Source organism: Medicago sativa, chromosome 2 (genome assembly GCF_051527215.1).
Source record: "Medicago sativa cultivar Bolivia chromosome 2, Bolivia_mono, whole genome shotgun sequence".
NCBI lineage: Eukaryota > Viridiplantae > Streptophyta > Magnoliopsida > Fabales > Fabaceae > Medicago > Medicago sativa.
This window is the reverse complement of record NC_140750.1, coordinates 21,045,636-21,073,467: the sequence shown is the minus strand read 5'-3', so window position 1 is coordinate 21,073,467 and position 27,832 is coordinate 21,045,636. Positions and strand designations below refer to the sequence as shown.

At 33.8% G+C, this 27,832-nt stretch overlaps 3 protein-coding genes across 5 annotated transcripts; all 3 read right to left on the bottom strand.

Annotated features, from left to right (window-relative positions):
* Positions 1–188: 188 nt before the first annotated feature.
* On the bottom strand, positions 189–9,842 carry LOC146945426 (kinesin-like protein KIN-13A). 3 transcript variants are annotated; one of them, XM_085743754.1, is made up of 13 exons: positions 9,590–9,842; positions 9,213–9,473; positions 7,552–7,773; positions 6,955–7,143; positions 5,876–5,980; positions 5,649–5,726; positions 5,325–5,406; positions 4,456–4,618; positions 3,274–3,609; positions 1,894–2,112; positions 1,027–1,804; positions 862–927; positions 189–643 (listed from the first exon to the last, which is right to left on the bottom strand). In XM_085743754.1, exons 2-13 carry the CDS (start codon positions 9,399–9,401, stop codon positions 461–463), a joined length of 2,610 nt encoding a protein of 869 aa, XP_085599880.1. In that variant the 5' UTR covers positions 9,402–9,473; positions 9,590–9,842; the 3' UTR covers positions 189–460. The 3 variants fall into 3 exon arrangements, with proteins under 3 accessions (XP_085599880.1, XP_085599881.1, XP_085599882.1); XM_085743755.1 differs by having other exon boundaries at positions 9,213–9,470; XM_085743756.1 differs by having other exon boundaries at positions 9,213–9,456.
* Positions 9,843–20,522: 10,680 nt separating this feature from the next.
* On the bottom strand, positions 20,523–22,585 carry LOC146945425 (translationally-controlled tumor protein homolog). The gene is made up of 5 exons (XM_085743753.1): positions 22,463–22,585; positions 21,523–21,596; positions 21,302–21,427; positions 21,031–21,188; positions 20,523–20,805 (listed from the first exon to the last, which is right to left on the bottom strand). The coding sequence occupies exons 1-5, from the start codon at positions 22,488–22,490 to the stop codon at positions 20,688–20,690; spliced, it is 504 nt and encodes a 167-aa protein (XP_085599879.1). The 5' UTR covers positions 22,491–22,585; the 3' UTR covers positions 20,523–20,687.
* A 1,185-nt stretch (positions 22,586–23,770) lies between these two features.
* On the bottom strand, positions 23,771–24,079 carry LOC146945424 (uncharacterized). The gene has a single exon (XM_085748066.1). The coding sequence runs from the start codon at positions 24,077–24,079 to the stop codon at positions 23,771–23,773; it is 309 nt and encodes a 102-aa protein (XP_085604192.1).
* Positions 24,080–27,832: the final 3,753 nt, after the last annotated feature.

The following is a 27,832-nucleotide window of genomic DNA, read 5'->3' as shown; positions in this document are numbered from 1 at the left end:
AGATAATAATTGACACTATCACTTTCTACCAAACACAATACTCCATTTACATTATGTGATGCAATCTACATGATAAATATGCATCTACAGGGTAAATTAAATTTTGCTAAACTCCAGGCCTTGCAATATGAATAATTGCGCCCAATAAATAAATTCCATCAAGAGGATGGATAGGAGAGAAAACAGAGTTTTCGTTTTTGCAACCGCATTAGATTCTATTTCATTTTTTCACTTTGCCCTCTCAAACTTCAAATTTTGGGCAAATAACCTACATACAAATTACAATATTTATGGCAAATATTTGCAAAGGGCCTGAGATGGCTAAAATGACACATAAAAAGTATATACATGTAGGTAACTTTAATTAGAATCCAACTTAAGATGAAAGATCAGTTGATATCAAACATGATACAGATCACAATTCACAAGACAATTACAATAAGAGAAACCGAATCTCTTATCAACGGGGAACTCTTTTTCTACTCAGAATTTCCTGTTCTTTTAGTCGATGTTGGAATCTTGCAAGGCGAGCTTGAAGACCCACAAGACTAGCTGCTTTGCGAGAAAGCACAAAGCTCAATTGGGCTACATAGTTGTCAATACGGCTACCTGGTTGGTCAACTTCGGCCAAGAGTTTCATTTCCTGAAAACCAAAAGCAATACATGATGAATGAGCACACAAAATAAGTTATCTGAAATTTAAAAACTCCACTAGTTTCTTTTTTGATAAGCAAATTTTATTAATTAAAAAGTTGAAAAGCACATTAAAAGAAGCTGCGGCACAAAAACTCAAGTCAGGAAGTGACCTGACAAGCAATTATAAATCTTGTAAAACATATAGAAAAGCAACTAACAACTTACTTCACGAACAATCTCCATCGTGTCCTCGATTTCTTTCCTATGAGCGGCAATTAGTGCTTCTTCCTCCTGTATAAGTTCAATCAAGAAATTAAACAGATAGCATAAACTAGTATATACTTAACTAAAAATTGGTAAATTAGGTCATTATTCTACATATTTTACAACCTCAAGTACTGCATTGATATTCACGTCAGGTGCGGACTCTGCGTCATAAAGCCTGGATCCAGAGGTAACAGTGTTGTGATTCGATGTGGTTTGCTGTTGCCTGGAGCTTGTGGTCGAGAGATCAGAAGCATTGGTATCCCTTTTCATCAAGTTTGCAGGCCTTTCAGACTTTTCATCTTTAAAACCTTTTCTGCGTGGGGGAGAAACCTTTTGCACTTTCTCATCTGTATCATTTCGTGGGTAAGAGTTCATCTTTGGACTCGAAGAATCATTATAAGAGTTCTTCATTTCAAACGTCAAGCCTTTTTCTTCAACGGTATCCCTTTTCATCCAGTTTGCAGGCCTTTCAGATTTTTCATCCTTAGAACCTTTTCTGCGTGGGGGAGATACCTTTTGCACTTTCTCATCTGTATCATTTTGTGCGTAAGAGTTAATCTTTTGACTGGAAGAATCGTTATAAGAGTTCTTCATTTCAAACCTCTCCCTCTCCATTGAAGGATAAGTGATGCCTTTTTCTTCTCGTCCATTTGATAGGTAATTTGAAGAAATACTAGGTAACTGTTTGTCAGCAATAGCAGCAGAGCTATACATAGTTTTCTCCTTTTCAAGTGGCTTCCTGCCCATATCCATTGGTTTCTCTTGGCGCTGATCGATAAAATCCTCTGCACCAACACTAGCTGGAAGGGTTGATGTAGATGAAACATCTTTATTAGTTTGTGGTACACAATTGGGTATTGCGTCTTTTCTAGGATTTCCACTTTTGGAAAGACTTTTAACCCTGTTCACGTTAAGATGAAGCAATTAATACATGCGAACATGAATCCCTGTGAAAGAACAGATGCTAGAATATAATACACAAACACATACCGATCAGCATATCGTAGGGTGTTAAGCGTGTGTTCACAAGACCCGGCACCTGGAGATATACAAGAGATCATAACAGTTTTTGAATTGCCTACAAAGGAGTCCCGCAGCACTTCTGTAAGTTTGCTTCCCCGGAATGGAATATGGATCTGGTCATTGTCTAAAGCTCGAATGCATTCCTTCAAAGCCAAAAGGCTCTTATTAATTTCGGCTCCTTCAATCCTATGGTAGAAGAGATACATAAAAATTGTAGTGAATTTGATTTGTTAACATACAAAAAGTGTTAGATCTGAACAAGTAAAATTTACTTGAGGGAGGAATGGTAGGAAGCCAAGAAACTCAAAACAACGAAGTAAAATTTAGACAACAGATAACAAAGATATTCTCAACTAGATTTATTTATATAGTAATCTCACATTATTAGAACAATTTGTGCAAATAGATAATATTCAGATTAATGCATTTATTATCATTGAGTTTAAGAAACATCAAATCAATATTTAAAAATTCCAAAACAGACAACAAAAAAATTACATATTTAAAATTGATAGCCACTAAAGAAAAGCTTTTAAGAAGTTTGCTTTTCATCCAGAAATACTAACTAGCAAACAGAGTCGAACAAGTCAATTAGGTGATTTCATGATAAGCCCGTTACACAAAAGAGAGTAGAGAAAGTGATCGGTGGGTGGGGAGCCATGAGTGTATTTGGTGGATATGGAAAAAGAGGGAAATAACAGAAAGTACCACATGTCAGAGAGTGAGTGGATGAGAAGATTCTAGAATTAGGAAACGAGAGGGTCAAGGCTGAATATAAGAGGAGGGCGAGTAACAGAAAGGATATCAAGAAAATAGTGAAGTTGGTTCTTGTTCCTCACGAAAGGGTTTTCTATGATTATTATCCATTTAGTTTTCCATTTCCTCAAAGAGTATATAACTCAATCCACAGTCCATTTCTTTTGTTTGCTCATATGACTGTAATAGCGATTTATCCTCTCTGTTTTAGCTTATTTAGCGTCAATATCATTCCTAATTTTGTTCCCTCCACTCTAGGTCCGAACGTTTCATTAACTTCGTCAACCAATATGGTTTATATTTATTATCGCTGCTCTCATTTCAAAGATAGTCCAGGCAATGTTGAGTAAAAAAGGCTAAACAAAAAGGAGAAGAGAGCTCTTGTCAGCTCTATAGAGTTTTCTCATTTTCAATAATAATCCAACTTAATACTATGTCCCTAGAAGGCTAGAAAAGTCAGCTTATGCAACAAAATCTAAAATTAGTAGCAAATTTGTTATAAGTGTTCATAAATATTCATGCATGGAACAGTCATGCAGTTGGCTTTAAGTAGCTCAAAATATCATGCAAATAATTTGAATTTAGAAGTACCGTGTTTGACGATCATTATCGGTAGTGTCGGCACCTCTTTCACTTCCAGCAAGATCAATAAAAGAAATCTTCCCCACGACCTTCCCACTTCTTGCATCATTTCCATCAGTGTTTGAGTTTCGCTTGCCCTCTTTCACCTCATTGTGCTTCTTTACAACCAACTGTAAGATAGCATGCGACCTGGAGGACTCCTCGTTAGCACCCGTGGATCCTGTACTTCTTGAAGCATTTCCCTTTTCAATGAATTCTTTGACAACCTGAACGTCAAAAACTTCAAATTCTTGCAGTCCTACAATGCAAACTTGCTGCCGTCCATCTTCCCTCATGCAAAGTTTCCTGTTCATAATGTAATAAACCACCATTCACCAACGAGACATTGAGTAAGCAAGATGCGAAGATGACATTTGTAAAAGCATATAAATTGAGACAGATATTTTCATTCCTGTACATTCAAAAACAAAGAAAAAATAATGCTTGATGTAGGAAAAAATTAAGTAGCAAGCGCTTAAATAAATATAACAAATACTCCCTCCGTCCCAATTTAAGTGAGCCTTTTGCTCATTTCACATTTATTAAGAAAAATATATTAGTGAAGGAGAGAGAAAAATGGTTTTAAGTGTTCTTGTCAAGTATTGGTGCATTTACCATTATTATAAAAGTAAAGGAGAATATATTGAATTGAGAGTGATGAAAGTAGTATTAATTAGAGTTGTAATAGGAAAAAAGTAATTAATATTGCATTGAAAAGTGAAATGGGTCACTTATTTTGGTACAATATTTTTGCACAAAAAGCTCAGTTATTATGGGACGGAGGGAGTATGTATTTAAGCGGCTGAATCCTCAAGTAAGACATGAAATAGTACAGTCAAAAACAGAAGAAAAAAAAATAATAATAATGCTTGATGTAGGACAAAATTAAATAGCGAGAGTATAAATAAATATAACAAATATTTATTTAAGCGGCTGAATCCTCGATTTATTTAAGCGGCTGAATCCTCGCGGAAAACAAAAAATGTTGTCTCATAATTAAGGCCCAGATCCACACGCAAAGCACTCAGACCATAGGCACATAATGGCTTAAGGACAAACTGTACTGCAACATCATCATCTAATACATTTAAATGGTATACCCAGTGCATTCATATAAAATGTCATAATGTGTGTTAAGAAAGAAATACCCGCCTTCTGTCACTAAGAAGATCAAAAAGCTTTCCACCATATATCTCAAAGTAGCTAAGCCACAATTTATATCTCTGACTCCGGTAAACTGGCTGATGCAACTGTCGAACAAGGTCTTCTGCAGCTCTGAGTGGTAAAGGTTGCATTGTGTATGTCTTGCCACTTCCTGAAAACAAAGATTATTAGTGTCTAAGTAATGAATTAAGTGATGAAGTGGCTTTCTGAGGATCAAGCACAGCAATGGAATATGAACGGATAAACTTATATAGTGCCAACAAGTACACATACTTTTTTTTAAAAAACAAAAAGCAAATTTTAGTATAGTTAGTATTTTGTTGGGGGTGGGGATTTAACCCTCTCCTCCCTCCTTATCACTCCACTGCTTAACTCTCCCACCCCAACTACTAAACAAACCTTAAGCTTCATGAAAACTGAGATTTTAAGGTTACACTTCAAATCTTCAATTTCGTGCATATATACCATCAAGTGAAAAATATTGTGTCTATCTAGACCAAGGCAACCAATATCCTCCCACTCACTCAACAAGATTATTTTACATAGTATGAATATTCTGAAAAGGAAAATATGTTGGCCTATATCACACATACCAGCCAGAAACAACTCAACAACATGAAACACCCAGAAAAGACAAAAAAAATTAAAAGACACGAGAATCAATATCTTTTAAATAAATAAAAACTGACACTATCAAGAACCAGTAACAAATGCTACGATGTATAAATAAACTAGCAAAGTTCAAACACCAAAAAACTGCATACATATATGTTATTAGAGAACTAAACAGTTTAATATGTAAAACTGGATAATAATGATAATTTGGTACAGGTAAGATAGCAAATAAAATTTCTCACCTGTCTGACCATAAGCAAAACAAGTAGCTTTGGTTCGTTCAAAAATTGTAGGAATAATTGGCTCAACTGTAGCTCGGTATACCTGTTATTATAAACCAATCATGCCTTAGATCAATCAAACAAATCAAAATCATGATAACTATCATAAATCTCAAATCAAAACCAAGATAACTTTCATAAAACTCAAGTATGACAACAATTGAAACAAGTTACGAACATATTAGTGAACAATAGTGAAGTTTGATCTTATATGTAAACAATAGTGAAGTTCAATCTTATATGTAAACAATAGTGAAGTTCGATCTTGGATAAGAGATGCCTTACTTCATCATTGGTAACATGCTCATCAAGAACGGCGTCAAAGCAAAACTCATGCTTGTCCACATAAGCTGTCAAATCAACCTGTCAAGCTCAAACAAAAATTCAGATCTTTGCGCAGTAAATAAAAATGAGAACATTAAGATAACTAATAATGAGGCAATTGATTCGACTTTTGAACTGAATGTATATACGAATGAAAAATAGAACTTGGGTCCAATATCGAAACAAACCTTTAGTTTAGGTTCATGAACTGTCAAATATGAAGTGTCAGATACAGTTACGACGTCATCCTCCTTCTTAGTAAGCTCTTTCTTGTTTAAAGGCCTTTTACGTACCTACAACATGCATTAGAAGAAAGGAAAAAAAAAAGAAAAAAAAAATAATGCCAAATATCCCCTGAATGCTAATGAATCAAAATGACATTTTAACCATCAAGAATCTCAAGTATAGTGCAGGTATTTTTATATTCAAGAATAATTTTGAAAGTAGCAATTCATGAAAATATCTAACAGAAAAATGCTTAAAATTATAGTGAGTATGTGTAATCAGTTCGTGTAAATATTGTAAAGTACAAATTCAAAGATAGAAAAAGGCACTTTTCAATGAAAAGCGCCATCAACATTTCTTAAGGGGAAAATGGATACAAAGGGAGATTATCTCACGCTTAAGTGAAGGATCTATATTACTCTATAAGGTTGCATTCACAAACTGAAAAGGTTCAAACTTCAAAAGTCAAATGCTATGAACTAAAATATACTAAATCTTCATAAAAAGATGTTTTTTCTTATCTTTTCTAAACCAACTTATGATGATATTGGTGAAACTCTTCTGCTAGGAAGGGAAACAATGATGATAGCAGTAGTAGTTGTGGTTCTTTTGTTTTTTTTGTTCTATAGCCAAATAAAGCAAGAAAAGAAAGAAATCTAACTTGCAATATTTACTTCATACTATTATCAATGTATATGGAAGTCCCAACATAGGACAAGAAAAATAATATTTCTATGTGATTGATTTATCGCATAAAATGTGAAGCTATGTATGTATACAATTGTCTATAAATTTTTTACATACCAAAACTTTAATCTTAGCGACATTATTCTCCCTTGTACTATTATCTTTTCCATTCATAAGTAAATAGATTGTAGCCAAATAAAGGAAGAAAGAAAGAAATCTAACTTTCAATATTTACTTCATACTATATATGGAAGTCCCAACGTAGCACAAGAAAAATAATATTTCAATGTGATTTACTTATAGCATAAAATGTAAGCAATGCATGTATACAACTGTCTATAAAATTTTGACATACCACAACTTTAATCTTAGTGACATTATTCTCCCTTGTACTATTCTCTTTTTCATTCATAGGTAAAGAAAATGATGTATCAACTTCAGCTTCTTTTTCTAGCTTGCTATTAATAGGATAGAAATCATCTTCAAATACTCTAGTATCTCCGGGTATGATGGATGATTGTTCGAAAGAATCTGAAATCATATGCTGATAAGAGGGGCAAAAATAGAGCAACGTATGAGAACACATACTGACTTTTACTGCAGGAAATTTAAGCTGGATGCAGGATTATAAGGGATCATAGAGAATAAACATGCCATTTGGAAAAGAAAAAAAAAATTGATTGAAACAGAAGTGCTAAAGTTCACACATTCAGATCCAATATTGCGCGTAATTGCTGGATATATAACCTAGTTGTTCATCATTGCGAACAAAAATTGTAGTGTAAGATGGTATAAGTATCAACCGTTTTAAAACTTTTCAGTATAAACTGCCCATACTACTTGTTAATCTTATCTGATACAACCTGTATTTTCTCTACAATACGTATGAAGTTATCCAAACCAAGCCTACATTATGATATAATAATAATGAGTCATATCCAATTATTTATACCTCAGACAGAAGCTCTGTGTCATCCATGGCATGAAGATCCAAAAGCCCGGCTCCAAAATCCCCTCTAAATTCAGGAGAATAGAACCCATCTGATGCAGACCCTCCGCCCAAAGTTTGAGTATTGGGCGTATAAAGCTCCGAACCAGATTCCGCATTAAAATTGAGGTTTCTCATTAACTTGAAAAGCCTCTGCTTCTCTTCAGCAGACTGTGCTCCATAACCCTACCACATGTACCATATAAAATATTCATCTAAAGTCACCTCATATACTATCAAAAAGAAAATATACACAGCAGTTAACAAATTTCACCCACACTACACACAAATGTAAACCTCTATAATGACGACGACAACAACAACCAAGCCTTATCCCACTAAATGGGGTCGGCTACATGGAATTGAACAACACCATAATGTTAATCATATGTCATTTCTATCCAACTCATTAATCTCTATATCTTTCTGAATAGTTTATCTTATAGTTTTTTCTAGGTCTTCCCTACCCCTAGTGATTTGGCTACCCTCCATCTGGTCTACTCTCCTTGCTGCATAATCTACAATCTTGTCTCTACATGCTGAAACCACCTAAGGTGAGTTTCCACCATCTTTTCAGCAAAAGGTGCTACCCCAACTCTCTCTCCAATGTTGTCATTTCCAATTCCAATCCTATTATGCCTAGTCTTACCATACATTGAACGCAACATCCTCATCTCCGCTATGCTTATTTTATCTTCGTGTTAATTCTTTACCGTCCAACACTGTCCCATACAACATCACGGGTCTTACAGTTGTAGAAATAAAATAAATAAATCTTTAGCTTGAGCGGTACTTTTGTGTCACATAAAACACCCGAGACCCTCTCTAACAAATACATATTGGTATACATAATTATCCCTCAAATTAGAGTACATCTCAAACTCCAATTTCACGAAACATATACTCCCTCCGTCCCATATTATAAGCAAAAAAAAAATAAAAATAAATCACACTTATTAAGAAAACTAAAACATAGTAGTTTGTAACATAGTTTTTTGTGTTATTTTTGAAATAAGTTTTATAGGAAGATGTAAAAACAATTTTCATTGGTAGTTGATTATAGAGAAAATGAAAAAGAGAGCAAATTGGATGCACTTTGCATTTAATTTTCCTTTGGAAAAGATGATTTTTTGAAAAAACATAATTAAATATGATAAAAGTTGGTCTTTTTTGCTTATAATTTGGGACAAAGAAAATGGGTTTTTTTTGCTTATAATTTGGGACCGAGGGAGTACATATTACTCCCTCCGTCTCTAAATTATAGTCGTTTAAGATTTGTGCACGGTTATTAAGGAAATGATTAGTTGGGTTGATTTTGATAGTAAAATTAGTGTCATTTACTAAAACACCCTTATTAATTGTAGTTAGTGGAGTGGTTAAGTTGGATGAAATTCAATAAATAAGGGTATATTAATGGAAAAAAATAATAAATGCTGCATTGGTATTCTAAAGTGACAATTATTTTGAGAAAAATAAAAAATGGTAAAGTGACAATTATTGTGAGACGGAGGGAGTACCAAATAAGCAAGTGTTACAACTTTTAAATCACTCCAATGCCAAATAATTATACAATAATAAATGCAATATCAAAGAGGCTGCTATCTTTGAAAGAAAAGCGACGATACCTGCATGAGAAGGTTAGGGAAGAGACGATCGACACCGGATGAAGCAAGCGGAGAACCTAAATGCTGCAAACCGGCGGACTGAAGCCACCGCGCCATGACAGCATCACCGGCATCAGTGGATGCACTTTGCAGGGAGGCGCCGGCAGGTTGATCGTAAACAGCGGCAGCGGCATTACCCTGTGGCGGCATCTGGCCAGCCACCACGTGGCGCTGGGAACGTCGTTGAGGCGCCAATTTTTAAGATCTGTTACACACGCGCTTCTTAACACAAAATCATCACAATTAAAATCACAAAAAAAAAAAATATTAATTAATAATAAACAAAAAATGTTTACGAAAATTGAATGAAGAAGATGATAAAAAGGTGCGAAACTCACGAGAAGAACATGAAAGTGAGAAGAAACCGAATCAGGAACTCGAGATTTGCGATTCAGATCTGAAAACGATGGCGTTTTGGTGAAGTTGAATTTTGATCTTCGTTCGAATCAGTAACCAGAGAATGGCGTTTGTTGGAGAGAGAGAGAGAGAGAGGTTTGGAGGGAGAAAATGAAATGGAGTTAGTTTGTAGATTAATTAAGGATTAATTGAGATATAATCGTTGTATTGTGTTGTGATGATTAATCATATGATATCTTAATCCTCACATTTTCAAAACTATATAAAACGGCTATGTCCATGGTTGTTGAAGTCGAATGAATGAAAATGAAATGAACCAACGAGTGTTCAAAGACTAATATGCCCTTTTTCTAGTTTCGCCCGTGAATCAAACAAACGCCACCGCTACTCGGTACTCTACCAAACTCTTCACCGGTATAAATAACTGCTTTTTTTTTTTTTTATTGAAAAAATTTTAGGGTGAGGGGATGGTGCCCCAGTCTAAGGCAGGGAAGACTTTCGGGCTCAAAGAGCACTTACAAAGGTATAAATAACTGCTTTTTAAGATATCTAAAAAGGTAGGCATCCGATGTAAATTCTCATTTAAACAAGGCTTAAATATGAAAATAGTCCCTACAAATATCTAACATTTTGGTTTTAGTTCCTGTAAAAATATTTTTTTGGTTTTAGTCCCTGCAAATATAAAAAATTTGGTTTTGGTCCTTGGTATTTTGTTTTAGTCCTTGTAAAATTGATTCATATTGGATTTGGTTCTTGTAATATGTAGAATATTTGATTTTAGTCCCTCAAAATGAGGACTAAAATGAATTGTAGGGACCAATTTCAATATGAAATGATTTTTCAAGGATTAAAACAAAATACCAAGGACCAAAACCAAATATTCTATATTTGCAGGGACTAAAACCAAAAAAATATTTTTACAGGGACTAAAACCAAAACGTCAAATATTTGCGAGGATCATTTCCATATTTAAGCCTTTAAACAATGGTCTAATGTAAGTTTGGTTCCACCTTGCCATAAGCTATTTCGAGTGTATTGATTCTATAAAATTGACTAGGGTTATAAGAAGTATATCTTTGGATTCAATCATGTAAAAATAAGTTGAATACTATTAAATTTGATTATTAAAACTAAAATCTATAATCAAAATTTTCAATTTTAAACTTGGTAGAATCAATTTTTGTTAAATTTTAATCGAGAGAAACCAAATATTACAAAAACAATTTTAACATTTTCTAAAAGTCACACTGAACATACAATTAATGTAAAACAAAAATAAGAGTTTACATTAGCAATGAAAATGAGATTGTATGTCCCCTTGGTGAAAAACAATTATAATATTGTCTCTAAAATCTCTAATATTTCTTGTATCCATACCTTATCCTCTTTACAATAGCAAATTTTGCCAAACAATGGGCTAAGTTATTATTATTTGTCCGCTTAGTATGCTAACAGTCTAAATCCCTTAAAATATAGTTAACATAGCTAGGAAAAATTGCCTCTTCTTGTGAGACGTGGAATGACATTTGCTTCTGCAACAAATTTCAAGTGCGACTTGCAATTTAAAATAGAGAAATGATATTTGTACAATCATTTTGTGATAACTTTTGAACAATTTTATCTCTCATACTTACACGATGTTGTTATCATCTCTCTTATTTTTTCCCTCTCCATTATTTTTAACCAATAAAAAAAATAAAATTGTCATCAAAGTTATCATTAATAGATGTAGAAATATCATTTCCGTTTAAAATAAGGGTGATTATACCCGTAGACGTAGTTGTTCACTACCCTTGAGAGGCTGTGCTTGGTTCCAATGAAAGAAAGGAGAGTGGATGAGAAAGAGAGTGGAAAGATATTCTTTCCATAGTTTGGCACACCATCATAAAACCAAGGAAAGAAAGTTTTGGCTGGGTCCCACGGCAGAATTGTTTCTGCGCTCAGGAGAGCAGAAAGTGGAAAGATTCCACTATTCCTGCTGCATTTACCGAAATGCCCTCCTGTTTTGTGTGTTTTTACAACACATATTCCAACTTTTTCTATGCTATTTTTTATCTTTTATGTAGGGATATTTATGTCAATTTACTAACAATATAACTATCTTTCCTTTCACTTTCTTCATACTATCACTCAAACCAAACAACTAAATAATCATCTCACTTTCCATTCACTTTCCTCATACTTTCTTTCTTTTAACAATATTTTCTCTTACAATCTTTCCTTTCACTTTCTTTGGTGATCCAAACACACCCTTAGGTAAAGGCTGCGTAATCCTAATGTCAAAAACCAAGATCTTTTACTCAACTTAGACCATTTACAATGGTAATGTTTAATCTGACATTCAACACCAAAAAGCAGTCCAATGGTATGTTTAATGGTGTGTTGAATGTGACATGGATGAGAGAGAGGTTGAATGCATTCAACACAGTTGAACCCTGCCGGATCTGCCACGTGTCTCGGCTTAATTGGACCAAAAACGGCGCGTGTAGCACACGCGCAGACAGGGCGCGTGAACAGCAGAGGACGGAGAGAGAAGAAGAATTCTGGAATGATTGGGGACGCGTGTTGGCCTTTTATTGGTTGCCCGGTTTTTAATTTTTTTAATAATTGTACATCAATTATTTCGATGAAAAATAATTTTAAAAAAAAATAAAAAATATATCAAAATTCATGATTTTTTTTCTCTATAAATAGAGACTTGGTTCATTTCATTTGGACACAGAAAAAAATACCAAGTTTTTCACTATCTTCTTCTTATTATATCTTTCTATTAGCAAACTAAGTGAAGTTTTAATCTTCTTTTTAAGTTAAGAAAAATAAAAATAAAAATAAATTATTTAAATAATTTTTTTTCAATTTTTTTTAGTTTTTCTTTATTTTAATTTAATTATAATCGATAATTGTAATTTTATGTAATTATAAAAATAAAAATATAAAATTAAATAAGAATAAGAAATAAAAGGTGGTGGGGTAGAGTGTTGAATGAAAAAAACCATTGGAGAGGTTAAAGTTGAATGAGTGTTGAATTAAGAGAGAGAAGATGATGTGGAGTGTTGGGAATTGAAAAAGTAGGTGTTGAAGGGTGTTTAATGTTGGTTACCATTGTAAATGGTCTTAGTAACAAACAAGCATTTATGGACATTTGGTAGCTGTAGTTGCTGACACGGACGTACCAATCAGACATTTAAGTGTAGTGCACAATGCCACAAGGGACCCGTTTAACTAACTTTTCAATACATGAATGATGATGATATTTATAAAAAGTAAAAACCATTGGCAGTATTGACATATATGATGTTTTATGACACGAGTACAATGTAATAAATGTATTTATTTAAAAGGACAGTGTATAATAAAATTAACTGCAAAATTAAATTTATAGATAAAAGAGAGTAGTTCTCTAAAAAAAAAAAGATAAAAGAGAGTAGTAAAAATAGTACTCCCTCCGTCCCGGAATATCTGATCCATTTACTAAAAAAAAAGTGTACCAAAATAACTGAGTCATTTCAATTTTCAATACAACTTTCATCATTCCCAATACAATATAACTCTAATTAATACTACTTTCATCATTCTCAATTCAATATATTTCATTTTCCCCTTTATTTATACATTTTTCTTAATCTATGTGAAAAACCAAACTGGCTCGGATATTCCGGGACGGAGGGAGTACTTTTTTTGAAGGAAGTAAAAATAGTAGTACTTGACATTTAAAATTGGTAGAAGTATTTGAAGGAAGTAAAAATAGTAGTACTTGACATTTAAAATTGGTAGAAGTATAGACCATTTACAATGGTTAACCCCGTTCAACACCCTTCAACACCCACTTTTTCAATTCCCAACACTCCACATCATTTTCTCTCTCTTAATTCAACATTCATTCAACTTTAACCTCTCCAATGGTTTTTTTCATTCAACACTCTACCCCACCACCTTTTATTTCTTATTCTTATTTAATTTTATATTTTTGTTTTTATAATTACATAAAATTACAATTATCGATTATAATTAAATTAAAATAAAGAAACACTTAACATTTTTTTTTTGTAAAAACAAAATTTATTTAAATAATTTATTTTTATTTTCTTAACTTAAAGGTCATCTTGAAGGTCATCTTGGGTTGGTGCTCTCAGGTACACTTCCTCACTTAGTTTGCTAATAGAAAGATAATAATAAGATGAAGATAGTGAAAAACTTGGTTTTTTTTTTGTGTCCAAATCAAATGAACCAAGTCTCTATTTATAGAGGAAAAAAAATCATGAATTTTGGTATTTTTTTTAAATTATTTTTCACCGAAATACTTGATTTAAAAAATTAAAATGATAAAATCTGCGTGACCAATCAGAGCGCGACACGTCTGCAAGCTTATCCAAAAAAGCAATTCCTCTCTCATCCGGTCTGCAGCTCACACGCCCCTGTATGCGCGTGTGCTGCACGCGCCTGTTTGGTCCAATGGAACGCCGCCACGTGGCATCGGATGGCAGATTAAATTGTGTTGAACCGGTTCATCATCTCTCTCGTCCAGCACACCATTCAACACTTCTTCAACTCCCCATTGGACTGCTTTTCCTTGTTGAATGTCAGATTCAACACACCCATTGCACATAGTCTAAAGGTACTTGATCGAAAAAGCACAAAAACTAGCTCTTGAAAAGAAGATAATGAAGAGGGTGAGAAAATCGTTCATAGTATATACAAGGTGATTTTTTTTTCCTAATTAAAATTTACCTTCAAGAAGTGATTTTAATATTATTTACCAAGTTTTGTCAAAAAAAAAAATTATTTACCAAGTCTTTTATAAATTGATCATTTTAATACATATATATTCTCATTTCTTGATTCTCAAATCTTCCAAAAAGTTGTTTGTCATATTAACAATAGACTTTTTCGGTGTTTGCTATTTGATAAGGAAGAGGAGGATAAATATGGTATCACACCAAACTAGAGAGGTAGCATTCTAGGGCAACACAACTCATGTACCCACCCATTTGAAAATATGGTATCACACCAAACTAGAGAAAGCGCATCCTGATCCACAAAACAAGTGATCCTCATCCTCCAACACTCCCGGGCACCATACACAATTCGTTGCCCTATCATTACCAAAAATCCCCCACTTGGATAAATTTAATTTGCTCTCTAGTGGCTGCAGATAAATTTATCTCTAGTAAAAAAAAAAAATTATCAAGTGCCGCATATAAAGAATTCACTGAAAATACACTGGATTGGTCAAGGACCCAAATCCGCTTGTCATCATCACTACTCCCTCTGTTTCAAAATGAGTGTCGTTTTAGCCAAAAAAATTTGTTTCAAAATGAGTGTCGCTTTCAGTTTCCAATGCAATAATAACTTTTTCTTTTCAATTGTACCCTCCAATTAATACTCTGCACACTACTTCCAAAGTATTACTTTTAAAACTAACCAATAATTAATAAGGATAATTTGGTAAAATAACCATTCTCTTTCTCTTAATCATTGCATTTCTTAATATGTGTGTAAACGCCTAAAACGACACTCATTTTGAAACGGAGGGAGTACTAATTTCAATTTTCGACCCCACCTATTAGTTCCCTAAGAACTTGAAGGCTCTGTTTGGTAAAAATAGCTTTTAACTGATAAGCTAGCTGATAGCTTTTAGCTGATAAGCTAGCTGATAGCTTTTAGCTGATAAGCTAGTTAAAGTGTTTGGTAAAATTAGCGGTTCAACTAGCTGATAAATGTAAAATGACATAAAAGGACATTTTTAATTCATAAAATTATTAAATTATGTTCTTAATATATATTTTATATATTATTAAATTATTATTTTTTCTCTTTCAAAAATATATTATTTTTTTGTTGAAGTTTTATTTTAAATTTATTTCATTTCCATTTTTATACTTTAAAAAAAATAGAGGCAGAAGATTGAAAACGTAGGAAACTGGAAAAGTAGGAACAAAAAAAAATAGAGGAACTGGAAACGTAGGAACAAAAAAAAAAAATAGAGGCAGAAAATTGAAATCGTAATAAATGTGTTTTAATATACAAAGGGTAAAAGTGAGTTTTAATTAAAATTATAAGGGTAAAAGTGGAAGAAAATATGAGAAGCTATAAGCTGTAAGCTCAAACGCTATTTGGAATAGCTTCTGAAAAATAGCTTATAAGCTCGTGAAATAAGCTATAAGCTCATGGTCAAAAAGTGTTACCAAACAGAGCTTTTTTTGTCAAATGAGCTTATAAGCTAGAAGCTAAGAGCTAAAAGCTCTTTTTTGGTGTTTACCAAACAGAGCCGAAATAGTTTTTTTTTTCTCATTCAAAAAATTTCTCCACCGTTTCATATCCCATTTCCAAGACCCCCTATGCTATATATCCAATATCCCGAATACAACAAGATTTTTGAAGCAACATTAAAAAACAACACAGAATGCTTCTCAAAGTGGAGGGTTCGATATCCAATTATCATGCCAAAAAATGGTGTTTTTTCCATTTCCAATTTTTTTCTTCACAAACTCAAACAACCAATCATGATTCTCACCCCTAACCTTACCAAGCACAGATAAATCTTTCCACCAAAGTAAAATAGAGTGTACCGATCTCTCCAATGAATTAATTGTTCCAAAAAAAAACATCACCATATTTTGCTTTCAACAGAACCTTCTAACTAGCCATTTTCCCAACCTAGGACAATGTATAAACGTTATATAGTTCATTTTTGAGAGGTTAAATGTTATATAAGTCCTCTAAAAAAAATATGGTTAATGGTTTCCTTTTTTTAACTTTTGAGTGACTTTTTTTTTTACGAAATGAGCGAGTGATCCTCGATCGTGAGGAATTATTAATCGGTTAAGATGTTTTTTGTTTTAAGAGGTTGAGAGTTTTTGTCAAGTATTCTAATGATTTGAATTTCACCCTTAAGGTGTGGTTAGATGAGGACTATGAAGTTTCAACCTGACTTGTGTATATTACAATGAATTGTTTCTATCAATTGAGTTACACTCACCAGGAGTATTCACTTGAGAACTTAATTTAGAGTAAATCACTTAGTCGGTCACCAAAAATTATAAGGTTGTATATTTTAGCCCATGAAATTCAAGAATGAACAAGAACATCTCACAATCATATGATGTTAATGAATTTAATTTTTCTATTTATTCATTTTACTACGATACTTGAGATGACACGTAAGTAATTGAATTTGTTCTCTCTTAATTTTTGTTTTGGTACAGAAGTAAGCATGAAGCATAAAAGAAGGAAAAAAAACTAAGCTACACGCAAATTGGCATGCAAGCCCCAAAAATATTATCAAAAATGAGTCTTTGAAATTCACTGGGTGGAAACTCCAAAACAAACAAATTCCAAGAATCCAAGGATAGGCTAAAATTTGCTAGTCAGTCAGCACATCAGTTGCCTTCCTGCAGAGTGTGAATAACTTGAGTATGCCAATCTCGCTGAAGGATCTCCTGAATACGCCGAACCAGAGAAGGAATGGTTACATTGATCTTACAATTGTTAGTAACCATATCAATAAGCACTTTCGAGTCACTATCAACAATCACATAAGATAAACCCTCACTACAAGCCATATCAAGCCTTAGATAAAAATTAATGTAAATATGTCAATTAGTGTATTTTTTTTTTATTTTTGAGACATTTTACTTACTATACTTCAAGATTCTTTTAGGTTTAATGTACAAGACAAAAACAAATTTTTTTTTGTCAGCCTAAAACTCTTGCTTTACTTTACCAGCTTTGGCATTAAGCAGGTCATACGAAAAAATGTTTATCTAAATGACTGGAAAGTTAATTTACCCTTATAATACCCATATTCTTAAAGGAAAGCCAAATTGACTCATAAGTAATCGTCTTTTTAAGGGGAATTAGTCACTTTAGTCCCTGAATGGGAAAGGAGTAGTCACTTTAGTCCCTAAATGCAGAGAAATTGCAAAACAGTCCTTGAATGTAAACTCTGTTGGTCAATTTAAGGGACTAAAGTGATTAACAAAGTCTACATTCAGGGACTAAATTGACTAACGGAGTCTGCATTCAGGGACTAAATTGACTAACAGAGTCTACATTCAGGGACTATTTTGCAATTTATTTACATTCAAGGACTAAAGTGACGACTCCTTTCATATTCAGTGACTAATCTCCCTCTTTTTAATCCAAAAAAGGATATCTTGTTTGAATCACATTGTGGTCCTCTATGAATGACATGGAATGACGCACAACAATTTCAAAGAGGACCAATGTTTATTTCTTCTTCTTTTAAAGGGACAAAAAAGGGTAATCCTCTACATTTTAATCATTCCTAGCTGGTTGTCAACTTGTCATACCTTGTACTAGTTCACTTCTTTTTCAACAAAAGTCATTGCTTTTGCTTAAAGCATGATAATGAGAGGCACATAATCCACGATTAACTAGGAACACAAGTTTGAATTAAGGACATCATCACTATTTAATTTTGTTGAACAAAGTTAGATGCATGTCCATCCTTTCTTAATGTACATCCAACACTAACATTTTCGACAATCCAAGTTGGTAACATGGAGCTCCTACTAATCTCACGTGGTTTTGTGACTTTGTCTCCTGACCTAATCTTCTTACCATGTTAAGTAATGAGTACCAAACCCAAGACAGAACATACAAATTAAATATGGAGTATTCCCTTTCTTTCTTATTTATAATTATATGATTCATATATGAATTTATTTGAGAGGAAATTCAGTATATGATTATTCACTCACATTGATCATAATTATATTATTGTAATTATAAGACAGGATGTAGAAAATGAAGTATCGCAATACATTATATAAACTTAATGTCAATTTAGTCCATTTATGTTTTCTTGAGAAATTAACTCAATCAAATTTACAACACAAAATTTTAGGCATCAAAATTGTGTCTCGTGCATCTTCTTTCTCAATGGCAAGTCTCAAACTGAGTTCCACAAGGTTGAGGAGTTTCCCTTTCAATCAAGTGACCTTCTAAAAAACTAGCATATTTTATTGTATAGCTAACATTAGATTTGAAGGAGGGATGCATTTCATAGACGTGAAATAAATTGAGAGTCTATTTCAAAAAAATTAGAAACTATTATATAATTCTCACAAATTGAAGGAGAAAGCAACATATTCACTTGTGCCATTCGCTACCAATTTTAAGCAACGTAAAATTTTATTTTATTTTTTTGTTACAAAGGTAATTGAAAGAAGAAACAGAAAGTAGGAGGAAAAAGACTATAATCCACTGACCAAGTTCCCGCGGAGTCTACAAAGAGGAGGATCGATAATCATGGTGGAAAAGAGGAGTGAATCAAGAGCTCCAAGGTAGAAGAAGCGCCAAGAGCTACGTGCTAGTAATGGAAGCTAGTTAATCCAAGTTGAGTAAATCCTTGATATCTTGAATCAGAGTATCATACATATGGAATTTCAGGATGGGTCCTTAAATATATATATATATATATACACACAGTGAAGTGAGTCAGTGTAACAAGTAACAACTGTAAAGTTCATCTCCTTGGCTAACAAGAACCATCGATAGATGGCATGGAGCTCTATTAGAGGGATGCCAGATGCTCCTACAATATAACATGAAATCCAAGACCCAAAAGGGTGACGAAGTAAGCTACCAAAACCAGCTCTGGTGGGATTATCTAAAAGGCTTCCATCAACATTAATAATTATACAACTATGTTTAGAGGAGCTCCACTAAACCCGTCTTTCCTCAAGACTTAGTGGTGGAGCACTAGAGAAGCAAGAATTGAGATTGGCAGACAGGTTGTGAGCATCGTAGGCAAGACGATAAGTAGGGATCAAAACTTAAAAAAAAACAAAAACAATTAGAGCTCCAGTTTCTCCAAGACCACCACACCCTGACGGCAAAGATGTTAGCCCTATGAGAGGTGAGCCCGAGCCATGAGAAAGCAATTGAATTAGAGAAAAAAATCAGTAGAGTTGAATCCCAAGGCATGTTAGGGATGAGATGAGACCGTGCAGTCTCTAATACAATGAAGAATTTCTCAACGGTAGAGCATCGAGGGCAAAGACTAAAGGGACATAGTTGTTATAAGTCAGCACACAAAAAAATTGATTTTTTTTTTCTAGTGTTTGAGATGCCAGATACAAGACCAAGATATGAAAGTGGCATGTGCGCCTCGCTGATTTAAATAAAAGTCATTTAAAACCATCATTAAGTTGTATGAAACTCATTGGAGTTGTTAGACCAGATGAAAATATCTCGTGTTGGAACTGAAGTGAAGTTTGAGGCTGGTGATTTCATCAATAATGGCTGCAGGTAGTTGATTGTATGTTTAAATTAACGTTAGACTTTAGCACGTGTATGGAATTTACCTGAGAAATCCTAAACAGTTCAACATTTAAAATTAGTTTTCTGGGTATGAATCGTCACATGAAACTGATATCGTTAAGGATCTAAAATCAATTTAAGTCACATGTTACGCAAATTGAATTTTGCGACAAGTAAACTTTCAATGAGATGAAGCTAAGGCTAGTTCACCACTTCGGTACGAGTATACTAACTAACCAAGAAAACTACCAAAGGATAAACCCTCAATTAAGTGCCCACTCTTGCAATCTAGTCATGCAAGAACATCATAAGTTACCCTTTTTTCACCAGAGAACTTAGCATGTTTCAAAAAATTTAAGCTACACTAAACAAATCAGTAGCACGTTGAAGCCCTTTTATGCTTCACCTAGATATGAAACGTATGCAACCATATGGTGCAAGAGACATGTCGTGCATAGAAGAGTGGATTCTTTTTAAAAGCACTTTTAAATACAGAGGGCAGTGTAGAACTGTTGTGGGCACTAAGTATTCAAGATAAACTCGAACTATTTCAGTTCACAAAACAAATCTTCAAACCAGACAACTGACATTCCTTATGAAACACAAGAAAAATCATATATTTATGAATTCTATCCAACCTGATTAAATTTAATGGGAATGATAATTAAGTTCAAATCATCACATCATTATCAAAAATACCAAATCATAGTCTCAACTCTCGAGTAACTTAGAACACATTGTAGAACAAAAACATGATAAATTAGGGGCAGAACAACTAGTGTAGTACAACACTTAACACTTGATTTCCTTCAAAGCATAAGCAAAGTAGAGAAATGTTGGATCAGCAGCACCATCCTTGTAGTAGGCGAAGACCAAGCTACCATCATCATGCATGCTCTCACCAACAAAGCTGCACAAGAATTCAACTCGATTTCAAAATATATTCGCAAAAGACTACCAAAAGACAAATATTACAATCAATGCAAAAAATATTATTGTCTACTTGATTTAATAATAATCAATGCAAAAAAAATAATACAATCAATCTCAAATGACAATATTATGAAACATATGTAACTATATAAACAGAAAACTACGAATCCTTCTTGAATGTGCATGATAGAGGTTCACTTACAATTGAAGGTCCTTGAGCTTGCCGAGCAAGTATTTGGTTGCTCCCTCAATGTGCTTCTTAAACAGCTCTTGTTTCTCTGCATCTAGTTTGGGTGTCAGCAACTTGATATACCTCTTAACAAAGCCAAGAAACTGCTTCTTGTCAAAAGCAGGTTGTTCCTATAAAGTCAACACAACAAAATAATTACACTCTGAAATCAAGTGGCGAGCTCAAAAAAATAAATTAAAAATGTATCATCCAAGGATATAAAGAGGTGTTTGGCTGTCCTAACCTGAAGTCTGAATACGTCAACAATGTCGACAACCTTAACAGCTGTGTCATCAACACCCTCATCTTCCCCACCTTCAGCAGAAGCGTTAGCACCAATGTCTACTTCAACAACTCCCTTAGTAACCCACTGCACACCAAAAGCAAATAGTTTTTAGCTTGTCATCCCCAAGTGTAACATAACTACGTCAATATTTTGATAAATGCACTTGAAAATAAACTAACCTTTCCCTCAACCTCCCACAACATTCCATTCTCAATTTCCTTGTATGGGTAAGAGTCTGACAGAAGCTCATCACCTACAAAATATGATATGTATCGTCAATGTTATGTTACTCCAAGCATCCAACCATAACATATTTCAAACAAAAACATGCTACTATAAAAAATAAAATAAAAAACATGGCATATTTCAAACAAACACAAATGCTACAATAAAAGATTTCAGATGACAGCTCCTGTAGCCAACCAATTCGTTTGGATTGAGATCGTACAAATCTAAGATCTGACTATTGGGTATAAAATTTAAATATGAGAACAGAACATGAGCCATCCGATCTTAATCCTATGGTTCGAATTGCTCAACTATGCCACTGCATCATATTAACAAACAGGAGATCTATGTCCCCGAATTATCCCTCTATTAGAACTAATTCAGAACAATATAAAATCAATCATTTAACTTAACAAGTCTGCCGTAATCATAAAATTCCCTCAATCTCATCCAAAATTTGAACTTATTGATATAAATTTCAAAAAGAACAATATAAAACAATATAACAGAGGGAATAACCAATAAAACAGAGCACAGGCAACACGAAACTTAATAAGTGATACCTACTATGCTGCACAAATAAAAATAATGGTTTCTAGATTTTAAAAATCGGTACTTTTGAGATGATTCTTATAAAACAATGAAAAATATTAAAATTTTCAAAAAATACTATATCTGGGTATTGTTAACCAGCACAGAAAATCAGAATATGCATCAAATGAATCAAAAACAATACAAAAAACAAAATAATCACCAGATCCAATGAATTAAAATAACAACAAGAATAATTCAATAAGTAAAAGTCATAATTGGATACAGAATTCAAATAGATCTAATAATAAAAAAAGCGGAAAATTGAAGCGATGGATTGATGAGAGAAGTTAGATTTACCGGTAAGGAGATCCTGGTAAACCAACATGATTGAAGAGTTAACTGTCTCTGGATCGCTCCTGGTTGCAAAGTGAGTTCGTGCGGTGAAACAACAAGGGTACGGAGCGACCTGAGAGTGAAGAGGGGTTGATGCTCTGTGCGTGTACTTTATTTATATCCTAGGGTTTCTTCTTTCAAATTACCTTTATACCTCTCATATTTCCAAAAATTCCCAATTTCTCCAACCGACCTTACAACAATATTTTTATATAATTTTTTTTTTACTATTATTAGTATATATTTGAATTTAATAAATATGAAAACACCTAAAAAAAGACAATTTTCAGCGCATCCTTAATAGATTCAGATTATATAATATAATCCAAGATAGTTAAATTATATAATCTGGATCATAAATAGGATAGGTCGAACTAGGCTTTGCTAAGCTTAAGCCTGGTCTGCCAAATTTTTTTAAGGTCGAAGCTCGTGTCTGCGGCATGTCATTTGCTTAATTTTTAGGCTTGACCTGACCTGACCTTCTGAAAGTCTGATATGGTCTGCTAGCTTGTTTAAAAGTATATATCAAATTAACAACTTTAAATAAGCAATGTGATCTGAGTTTAAATAAACTAGCGGACTAATAGATCAATTAGATTAAACTTTTTTTTTAATAATCAACATGTGTTTTTAGGGAATTTGATTATATATTGTATCATATTTCAATTCTAATTTATAACAATACATTTATATATGTGAAAAATTAATGTATACTAATAAGCTTAAATTACCGAAAAAGTTAACAAATTTATATTTTAATTCAAAGTACAAAATATAATAAAATAATAAATAATATTATTCATATTTATTTAAATAGGTCAGCTTAATAGGCCTAGTAGGCTTTTTGTATGGCATGTGGCCTAACCTTTTAAGTTAAATAAGCTTCTAAAAAAGTCTAGGTCTTCTCTATTTAAGAAAAAAGCCTCGACTGGACTCACCTGTCGTAGGCTAGGCCGTAAACCCCTGTAGGTCAACCTGATCTATTCTCATCCCTAAGTTCAACATCCATAAAAAAAAAAAAAAAATTAAGGAATAGATGATCGAAGAAATGCAAACTTACCTTATGTTTCGTGGTTGAAAAAGCTTTAAGTGTGATGAATTAAACAAAAAAAAAACTTTAAGAATCACATAATGTGCGGTGGTTTGGATTTTGGGTGGTTTAGGAGAAATATAGGACAAAATACGTAACGGCTGAATAAGGGAAAGTTTTTTTTTTGTTAGAAGGCTAATTAAAAAAGAAAAAAGAAAAAGAAAGGGAAAAAGAAAAAACAACTAGTTTCTAATGAAGAGTGTTCCCAATTCATCCGTTCTAAGAAGCGGTAACAGGCCTTCAGGAGGAGAGGAATGAACTGTTAAAACGTCATTTGCAGAGGCTCCTAATTTCGCCATAAAGTCCGCACTTTGATTGCCTTCTTTGAGAGTGTGGTGGAGCATGTAACCTCTAGAAATCAACAAGTCCTTAATATCCTGGATGGGCACGACATAGACATGATAGCGGGAGGTATCACCATTTATGAGATTAATTGTGTGAAGCGAGTCGGAGTAGCACACCAAAACTGCAAAATCCATGCTAGCTGTCATTGTAAGACATCGGTGCAGTGTTGTCAATTCAACAAACAAGACGTCGTCGGGGCTATTGATGAAACCCGAGAAGCCAGTAACACAACTACCTATGAAGTTTCAGATCACACCACCAAAACCAGTACGAATAGGATTTCTGATGCAGCTTCCATCGACATTTAGAATATAACAAGCATGATCTTGATCATTCCAACGGACAAGCCTTGCTTGAGAGGGAGCGCTTATGTCACTTTTCAAACAGCAGTTGATCATATTTGATGTACTGTTAATAATGAAGGTGAGTCGGCAAACAGAACAAGTTTCATTGTTAAGGCACATGAGGTTGCGGTGTCTCCAAATCCACCACAGTCGTGCGAGAAAGGTAGTGGAACGGTGACAACTAATTCCTTCCTTCAACCATGCATCGAAGAGAAAGAGAAAAAAAGCCGGACTAGAAAAGCCAATTTTATGTCAAATAATGCTAGAAAATCTGCAGTCCCTAGCATAGTGAAATAATGATTCTTCGTGATCTCCGCACCTGTTACAGATGGCCGAATTGACCATGTTCTTGTGGTTGAGAAGAGATTAAGTGGGAACAGCGGTGTGACAAGCAAGCCATTATTATAGTTTGCGGTTTCTGTTTGCGAAAAAATCCAACTGTATTCGCTCTTTGTAGTGTAAACACCATTGCTGTTGTGAGACCAAATATAGGTTTATATGTAGGTATGGTTGAAATTATATAATTTGAACCGTCTTTTTTGGTTTCAGGAGTATATAATTTGAACGGTGGTAAAATCGAAAATGCGAAGGGAGCACGAGAAGCGAGAAGGGTGGGAAAATAAATTCTCTTTTTTTTTCCTACACTAAAATTAATGTATCTGTGAGTTAGCCTTTATGTTTGGAAATCTTAAAAATCGAGACTCAAACCATATTCACAATGTTCGGCCTAACATTTTACTATATAAATATATTATTGATTTTACAAATATTATTTTAATCATGCTTAATTTTAAATATATATTTTAGTGCTTTTGTCACATATATATATATATATATATATATATATATATATATATATATATATATATTAGTGCTCTTTTTATAAATTTGTGTTATAATTGTGAATTTAAAAACAGTTTTTTAAATTCCTTCAACAAAAAAAAAACAATTTTTCAATTATTATTTTTTTATGGAAAAAAGTTTATGTGAGATGGACTATGGGTCTCACCATAGTTAGGCAAGACTTCAAGGCTCTATGAGCGCTTATAAAGGTACTTATAGATCATCTACTAGAAAGATCTTTGCATTGGTATTGAAAGGTGAACTCATGACCTTGCAAGTTCATTAACTCCTTGTCAAATTAGCCAACCTTCACTAGCAATGTCCATTTAAGTATCATATAAAAAATTAAGTATATGTATTTTTTCTAGGACAAAATATATGCTCTCTTAGCCATATATATTTTGAGTTTTTCGTTTTAGAATCTTAATGATAAAGTCATCTTGTTCAGTTCAGTATCATGCATATCATTTTTTTGGGAGACTAGGTTATTAGATTTTATCTAATTTAGTCGTGTGGTTCAACCAATGATGCAATTGTTTAATCACTAGCCTAGTGACTCGCTGACCTTGCTGGAGTGATGGTTTGGTTTTTAAATAACTTCTTTTAGGAATTAAAAGCACCCCTAAACTCTTGCCTTATCCTTGTTCTTTGGATATGTAGCTCACTTTCATGTCCCTAACTCAAATAAAAACCTAGTTAAAATCCTCCACTTTTCAATATATTAGTCACTTTAGTCTCTAAAGTTAAGTTTGACTATTATAACCCAATCAAAAATATTGACTTGGCTAATGGGAAGGACAAATGAATTGTTGATGTGCTATGTTATTTTCATATCAAGGTGATATGTGGCGATAAAATAATCCAATAGTTTAAATTAAATTTTATACGATCACTAAAAAATAAAAATATCGCAAAATATTTCTCCAGTATATCCCTCGATGCATTTCTTGAGTTCAAAGTAAACTACAACACAAAAAGCACTTCTTCCTTGTGTTAGGAGGAGGGTGGGGGATGGTTCCGATACCGATTTTTGGAGGGATTGTTGGTGTGGTGATGTTCCGTTTCGTGAGCGCTTTAGACGGCTATATGACTTGGCCATCAATAAAGTAATCACGGTTAGGACTATGTTTTTGTTGGGGGTGGATGTTGGTGGTGAGGCGTGGCAGTGGCGTCGTCGTTTATGGGCATGGGAGGATGACTTGGTAGAGGAGTGTAGGGCATTATTACTGACAGTTTTTTTCAGGATTCAGTGCCTGATAGGTGGGTGTGGTTACCGGATCAGAGAGGCGGGTATTCTGTCCGTGGTGTGTATGACATGCTGACATCACAGGAACAACCCCAGTTGCATTCATCTATGGAGTTAATTTGGCATAAACAGGTACCTCTCAAAGTATCTATTATTGCTTGGCGGCTTTTGAGGGATCGCTTACCTACGAAGGGTAACTTAGCAAACCGTGGCATTATTCCTATGGAGGGGCGGTTTTGTGTCTCTGGTTGTGGGCATGTTGAAGATGTGAATCACTTGTTTTTGTCTTGCCCTTTTTTTGGTGCCTTATGGCCTTTGGTGAGGGAGTGGCTGAGGTTGTAGGTGTTGATCCTCAGCATATGGCGGACCATTTGTTGCAATTTATTCAGTATGCAGGTAGCTTGAAATCACGTAGATCGTTGTTCCAGATGATTTGGCTACAATGTATTTGGGTCTTATGGAATGAGCGGAATGATAGAAGCTTTAGAAACAGGCAGAGCTCTTTACCACAACTGTTAGACAAAGTAAAATCATCTTCTTAGTGGTGGTTAAAGGCTAGTAATGTTGTTTTTAGCTCTGGTACTCATTATTGGTGGTCGAGCCCTCTGGTTTGTATGGGTATCGACTGATAACTTTTGTATTTTTGACAGGACATTGTTCTTTCCGTTATTGTTTAGCACACCTTGTGCTGTAACAATTACGTTATTGGTAGTAACATATTCCATTTTGACTTGTTCAAAAAAAATCTCTAACTCCATCATATGAGTTATACCGTGTTAAAAACTCGTGAAACCATGCTCATATCCTTGTGAACCAAGCATCATAGAGCTTAATAAACAAATCACATGCTCATTCATAAAAAATAAATCAAAAGTCCTATTTAAAAAAATCCAAATCGCATAGAGATAAAGTGAGAGAGATGGGGTGGCATTCAAGTAGGGATTTTCGCATCTCAATGACTAGCTTCAAGCTTAGCCGACTCTCTCTCCCCCCCCCCCCCCTCTCTCTCATCATCCATCCTTTCATAATTGATTGTGATCATGTGTGAGTGCGACGTTCATCGATTTCTCTTTTTGGTAATTGAATTTTGTCGAACAAAATTTTATATTCAATTTCTTTAAATTTTACGGGGACTATCTAGGGTTTAATTACCCCATTTATGTTTTTTTAATGAAATTAAAGAAGTTTCATTATTGGTAGCAAGTTACGACCACACTATTCGGATTATGATTTCTGACCTTTTTTTTTTGTGAATTTTCAACATAGTTAATTTGTGGTTGTTCCTTGTATGTTATAACGATCCCTGATACTCAGAGGTTGCAAGTTCTTGTTTTGATTATAACAAAGTACAACTTGTTATATGTTCATCTCTTGTTGTTTGTTGGGTAATGATTTTGGATGGATGATATGAGTTAAGTACTTTTAGATTATGCAATCCAAAATATGGTAAAAACCGTTCGGGTTAT

Coding starts and splice junctions, on each gene's coding strand:
- LOC146945426 (XM_085743754.1), bottom strand. CDS start 9,401: ATGCCGCCACAGGGTAATGCCGCTGCCGCTGTTTACGATCAACCTGCC. Junction 4,619..5,324: donor TTTTGCTTATGGTCAGACAG/GTGAGAAATTTT, acceptor CTTTGTTTTCAG/GAAGTGGCAAGACATACACA. Junction 644..861: donor CGATGGAGATTGTTCGTGAA/GTAAGTTGTTAG, acceptor TTTGGTTTTCAG/GAAATGAAACTCTTGGCCGA.
- LOC146945425 (XM_085743753.1), bottom strand. CDS start 22,490: ATGTTGGTTTACCAGGATCTCCTTACCG. Junction 21,189..21,301: donor TTGACGTATTCAGACTTCAG/GTTAGGACAGCC, acceptor TTGACTTTATAG/GAACAACCTGCTTTTGACAA. Junction 20,806..21,030: donor AAGCTCAAGGACCTTCAATT/GTAAGTGAACCT, acceptor ATTCTTGTGCAG/CTTTGTTGGTGAGAGCATGC.
- LOC146945424 (XM_085748066.1), bottom strand. CDS start 24,079: ATGACAGCTAGCATGGATTTTGCAGTTTTGGTGTGCTACTCCGACTCG.